The sequence below is a fragment of the Suricata suricatta genome, chromosome 7, assembly GCF_006229205.1.
Source record: "Suricata suricatta isolate VVHF042 chromosome 7, meerkat_22Aug2017_6uvM2_HiC, whole genome shotgun sequence".
Classification (NCBI taxonomy): Eukaryota; Metazoa; Chordata; class Mammalia; order Carnivora; family Herpestidae; genus Suricata; species Suricata suricatta.
This window is the reverse complement of record NC_043706.1, coordinates 122,920,113-122,926,397: the sequence shown is the minus strand read 5'-3', so window position 1 is coordinate 122,926,397 and position 6,285 is coordinate 122,920,113. Positions and strand designations below refer to the sequence as shown.

At 33.8% G+C, this 6,285-nt stretch overlaps 1 protein-coding gene across 1 annotated transcript in view; it reads right to left on the bottom strand.

The window, feature by feature from the left end:
* ADGRG6 (adhesion G protein-coupled receptor G6) overlaps nucleotides 1–6,285 on the bottom strand; it is a 136,688-nt gene that overhangs the window by 49,799 nt on the left and 80,604 nt on the right. Inside the window, exons 7-9 of the mRNA XM_029943244.1 lie at nucleotides 3,405–3,494; nucleotides 2,538–2,563; nucleotides 621–673 (exon numbers count right to left, since the gene is read on the bottom strand). Of these exons, the coding sequence (XP_029799104.1) occupies nucleotides 621–673; nucleotides 2,538–2,563; nucleotides 3,405–3,494 (169 nt within the window). The remainder of the gene's footprint in view (nucleotides 1–620; nucleotides 674–2,537; nucleotides 2,564–3,404; nucleotides 3,495–6,285) is intronic.

The following is a 6,285-nucleotide window of genomic DNA, read 5'->3' as shown; positions in this document are numbered from 1 at the left end:
ACATCTCTTGGGTTGACAGAATACACGTTTAGGTTTCATGAAATACACTTTTGAAAACTAAGTATAAAACTGTGAAAACAAAGTGCAGAGGAAGATATGTGGATGATACTGTTTGCTAGGCAGTTAAAGTATTTAAATATAATAGTAAAAGATATTTTTGAAAAGCTAGGCACAGACTGTAGATGTCTCATCTTACAGAAAAATGGCCTCCAAATTGGGGTGCTATAGATGGTCCACTGGGGCATGAGATTCAACTAACAGAACTTCTATGTATATGTGATTATCTTCTTTTTAACTTATGGTATATTATAACATATACTGGTTAAGTGATACACACACAAATTTATTTAAAATTGCAAACATATTTTGGGAATACATACTAATTTTTTTTAAAGATTGGGATCCATGATCAAAAAATTAAAAAGACATTTGCTAAAGCACTGAAGATTTTTGTGCAAAGAAATGACATAATGTAGAGCTGTTTTAGAAAGATTATTAATATGGTGCATGTGTGTATGTGTGCACTTGTGCTGTGTGTGGGGGGTATATCTAGAGAGAAAGAGCATAGCATTAAATGAGACTCTACTTTTATTTCTTCAATAATTCATTCTGTCATTTACCTGATATTGACCACATAAACAGTGTAGTTCCAATTTTGGAAGGTTGAATTGAGCTGAAAAATACAATGGAAAAGAGTGAGCTTTGATAATACTTTCTTAAAAAAAAAAAATCCGAATCGAGTTTCTTCCCTCCCAAAAGATAAGTTGTTGTTGGAATAAGGCCCTGGGAAAATCTCAGAGAGCCAGAGTGAAAGAAAGGTAAAGATAACAGTTACTGGATCATTATATGCCAAGAACTTTGCAAAGGTTATTTTTTCAATCTCACAACAACCAGTGAGATAGGTATTATCTGCTCCCTCACCCTTATTTATGAAGAAACTGAGCTCTGTGGAGAGGAAATAGCTTGTCCAATGTCCTCAACTAAGTACCAAATCCCAGACTGTAACCCAAGTCTGGAAACACTATACTTTCCTCTTTAGCTCTTATAATGGGCTCCACTATCGTGGTTCTTCAAATTAGCCATCAGACTACGGGCTACACAGCTGGAAGAGGGTACATGGGAGGATTAGCACAACAGACACCTTTGTATTCATCATCAACAAACACTATAGCACACCTTTTTCTGGTCAGTATCATCTCATAAGGATATTAGTAAGAAAAATTACAAATTAACAATACAAACCTTTAACTATGTTAATTATTAGGTGGCTATTTAACAGTCTCATGGGTCTCATCAGCAGACGTTTTAAAGAAGGAATAGATTCTTCTTAATATAAATAACAATTACATTTCCAATACGATCACAAATGGGATTTCTTTACTGATATGAGATCTTCCTGTGTCTATATCACCTCCAAAAATCCCAAAGGAATTTTTAGGTCTTATTTTACACACAAGTTAGCTTTCCTTATAAGCATTCCCTAAAACTGAATGTAAATTCAATGAAGCACTGGCAGAAAGTCATATTTTAAAAGTATAAGGAGAAATAATATCAATCAGGGATACCACTTATATTTTCTCTGTTTCAAGTATCTGCTTTGGTATTTTTAATCTTAAACAAAAAGTGTCCAGTAAAGTTTAGCTTCAGATGAGAATGAAGCTGTACCAAAAACCAAACATATAATAAATATAAATGTAAAATTATATCCTGCCAAAGGCACAGACTGTCCAGTGAATATTAATGTCCCAGATTAATCATATTAGCAGTGGCTTATTTGAGAATGAAAATAAAGAATTTTACCTTTTGAAATCATTCTGATTCTTAAACAAAACAAAAATAAGAATGCTTGAAAGAAAATGGGATGCAAAACTATGCTTTCTGGAAAGCCACTCTCCGTTCAGAAATGAACCATATCTCCTAGTGTTCGAATTAGTTACTGGCTTTAATATGTCAGTCCCAAAAGTCAACAGCAGCATTTGTCATTATTAGAGAATTTCACTCCTCCCCTCAATTTTGTATTCAAAACAGGGCTTTTCTTATTATAGACTCTTCAAAATAAGACTCTCTTCTCCTATCCGTTATTCTTTAGATAGATAGTGGATAGATGACTGATAGATAGACAGATAGATTAGATAGTCACCACTAATTCTCAATGTATTTAGCCAATGTATTTGCTACTAAGGGCATGTTTACCAGGCTTCCACACAAGAAAACCCATTTTTCTTTAAAATGTATACTTGAGTGATTTCAATCACAAAAACTGTGTGAACTGTAGTAATACTGTATATAAGAAGCAGTACAAAGTCCCACAGTAGGCTATAGACACAAAATAAAATAAAAAAAACAAGCCTGTGGAAAACAAAATTTTTGTTTCAGAGATGAAAATTAAAAAACCATAAGTGGTATCCATAAGAAAAATTAAATAAAATGCTGAACTTCTTTTAATTGGAAATTACAAAAATTTTCTTTAGTAGAATACAATTAAATAAATTAGTATAACCTAAATCTCCATCAACAGAAGACTTAAATGGCCATACAGCCACAGAATGGAATACTATGCACCCTTAAAAAAACAAAAGAAAAAAATTAGATAAGGAAGGTCTCTGTGTACTTATGATGCAAACCTGGCAATTACAAAAATAAGTACAATGATATGTAAAATATGCTTTTAGTGAAAAAAGGAGAAATATAAGAATCATAGTCCTTTAAAAAAATGTTTATTTTTAAGAGAGAGTGGAGGGAGAGAGTGGGAGACAGAAGATCCAAAGCAGGCTCCTCTGTGCTGTCAGCACAGAGACCAGGGCTCAAACTCATGAATGGTGAGATCATGACCTGAGCCAAAGTCGGACACCTAACTGCCTGAGCCACCCAGGCACACCAAGAATCTATAGCTTTATTTTCTTTTATATGCACAAAGAAATTTGGGAGTGAGAGGAGGGAAACAAACAAGAAAAACTAACAATGACTTCTAAGCAGATGGACTGGTCTCCCGGGAGATGAGCTACAAAGGTGGACAGAATATTTTCATGATATATTTTGTTATACTTTTTGGTTTGAGTCATTCAAACAATTTAATAAAAAATATATTATCTACTTTTTAAAGCTATGCTGAAAATGTATGAATGTAATAGTAAATAAAGATACCTATCAAAATATATTCCTATTGTGTGATACTTTTCTTATTTAGACATTAATCGTCTATTAGGCTAGTCCTTGATTCAAATGCACCTTCCTCTCTATGCATCAGCATTCACCTCACTTCTATGTCTGTTCATAGTATAAATATAAAAAACAGTGTCTGTTTTCAGTATGATCTATGGACTCAATTACTCAGACCGTAGAGTCCTTTCCAGGTTTCCAGAGGTTAAAGGTTTCAAATCACAAAAGAAATTATGTAAGTTGACTTACCCATTCCGCCACCTTGTTCTGCACTTTAACCTCAGGGTGATGAAGGATGTTTTGAATCACTATGGAAATTCTAAAGACAATTCCATCTGTCCATTGGAAATAGGATTTAGCCGTTAATTGTATTTTATAGTCCTATAATTATCAATTTAAATAGACAATCACACAATTTCACACAATGTAAAAGAAACTCCTTCTCTTGGGGAAACAGGCTTTTAGCTATGGAATGAATAAGTCACAGGAATAAACGTACGGTATAGAAAGTATAGTCAGTGGTATTGTATGTTGACAGATGGTAGCCACACTTGAAGTGAGCACAGCATAACACACAGACTTGTTGAATCGCTACCTTGTACACCTGAAACTAACTAACACTGTGTGCCAACTACACTTCAATTAAGAAATAATGAAAAAATAAATAAAACACTTCCTACACAAGTACAGATGATCTGATATATTCTGACTTTATGCTCATTGACCTTTGCAACTGCTTAGAAAGAGTTATCAATTATTTTATTCTGATAAATGTATTGCTTCTACATTATCACCTACATGTGTTTCTTTAATTTTACACATTTTGGATATTCACTCTAGTTTTTTCATGGGCAATTTGACCTCATATAGTAAGAAATTATTTTTTTTGTACCTTATAAAGAACGAGAGGGTTTGGGGGGTAAAATCTTGAGTGGGGTGATGGGCAGAAGTGAACTTGAAAAAGAACAGGCACACATGTATTTGCTGCCCTCTGCCTCTTCTTCTCCCCGCCCCCACCATATAGCATTTACTTCTAAGTCATGCACCAGATTTTTCATCAGAATTCCATAAATATAGTCACTTGTATCAAAATAAAGGGGGGAGGGAAGAAAGGATTTGCATATAGAATTTTAATGGAACTAAGTTGCTTTGAAATTTAAACCTTATGTGAGAAGAAGGTTCTGCTTTTTTCTTTTGGGATCTTTAAAGTAGTCTGATAAATTGTTTTTGTAAATGCAAATCAAAGACACCAGCCAGGGTTTGCTGAATCTCTCTAGATGTGAGTTATAGGGTATTTTACTATACATAGCTAATGAAAACAGTATCATTTTAAAATATGTTAGGTTATAAGTAGAAAAAAATTGAATCTCCATTATTGTCAATCATCTTTCTTCATGCTTATATTGGTTTGGGTAAGTCTTCAGAAAGTATGCACAGAAAATGTAGAAATTATATAATTTAAATACTGTTGGGGAATAGATTTAATGAAAAATTTGGAAAGTCAGTAGAAAATACATAAAACTCGGCCTCTGGAAACCCCCATATCTACCAAAATGCAAATTCCAGTCCCACTACCAAAAGAATGTTTTTCCAGTATCGTGTCAGCATCTCACGCTAAAAATTTTGCCACTCCCAGAGGTAATAGTATAAATACGTGAAATTGGTACAAGTCCAAGGACAAGTGGGTTTAACTTAGGCAAACTAAGTTATTTCCGCTTCTAAAACTCTTCAGGCATTTTAGCGAAGTTGATGTGATGTTTCTCTAGAAATATTCTGAATTTAAAGTACCTGGAGGAATGTATTCAAAGCAAGTGATAATAACTCAGATGAACAAAAACCATGTACACGGTAAATCCCATCATATCAAATCCTGCACATTCTGAATGGGTGAGAAGAAATTCAGATTGCAGAGGTCCCAGAGTGTTCCCAGGATCCTAAGGATAATCCTGCCAGCGTTCACTGCTGCCGGTAAGTAGCTGAAAAGCAGCCACTAGATGGAGACGCAAAGCATGTATTTAAGACCAGCATTCTTTCCTGCTCAGGAAAATACTGCAAAATACCCAAAATCATTATTTTTAGTCACTGACATTTCTGAAATGTTTTGGAAACAGTTAAGATGGTTTTCTTTAAATTTTAAATATTTGATGCCTCATTTTTTTCAATCTGCTGTTATTTTAAATGAGAAAGACATCCAATACCAGAGATCATCTAAATAAATTTATAAATATAGTCTCTCCCTAGAGTTATATTGCTTATAGCAAATAAAATATGTGAACACAGAAAACAACCTAACATCCTGTGTTATGGACTGTCTTGTGTTATAGATCACTTTCAGAGCGGTCTCTCTTCAGAAGCCTTGGAATGAAGTATTTATATACTCAATGGAGTCTACTTTGTAAACTTATTTAAAATTTCTGAATAATACAGTCAACAACTAAACATGAGAAATGTCTAGGAGTGAACTTTTACCACTAGATAGAATGACCACCAAAGAACTGGTAAGAAGGGTTTTGGCTTGCAGCAAAATAATTGCTTAAGCATTGCCTTTGCAGAAAATACATAATTAAGACACACTGAGGCAGGTTTTCCCATGTCATGTACAGGTCAAGTGACCTTCTATAGATCTAACAACTCCTACAGTGTCTCAATAGAAAAGCTTATCACAAACTTTCCTATATTCCAGAGACTTCAAAAGTTGTATGTATTAGCCTCATAATGGCATCCAAGCTAGAAGAATTCATGATAGACATTTCTTGGGGGAACAAATAAAAAGTATTTGAGTATATCCATTTTCCAATTAGACAACTCTTTCCTTCATCCATGCAGAACTTCAAAGCAGAAATCACTGCTTGCCATTAGAGATGTGGTGTCAGAACAGTATTCCTGTCTATAGGTCTTTCTCCAATTAATTATTTTTTGTCCTTCTTAACACTCTTTTCAGAGTTTCTTAGAAGAGATAGAAATGAGACTACTTTATTGAATATGGAAGGGTGTGAAATATAGGTTTGAAAGGCTGTTTTTAAAATATTTATTTGAAAGGACGGATGTTAAAATATAAACCAAATGTTATTTTAGAGTCAAAATGATGTCTTTGGACCAGTGATGAGACAATTATAACATGTAAGT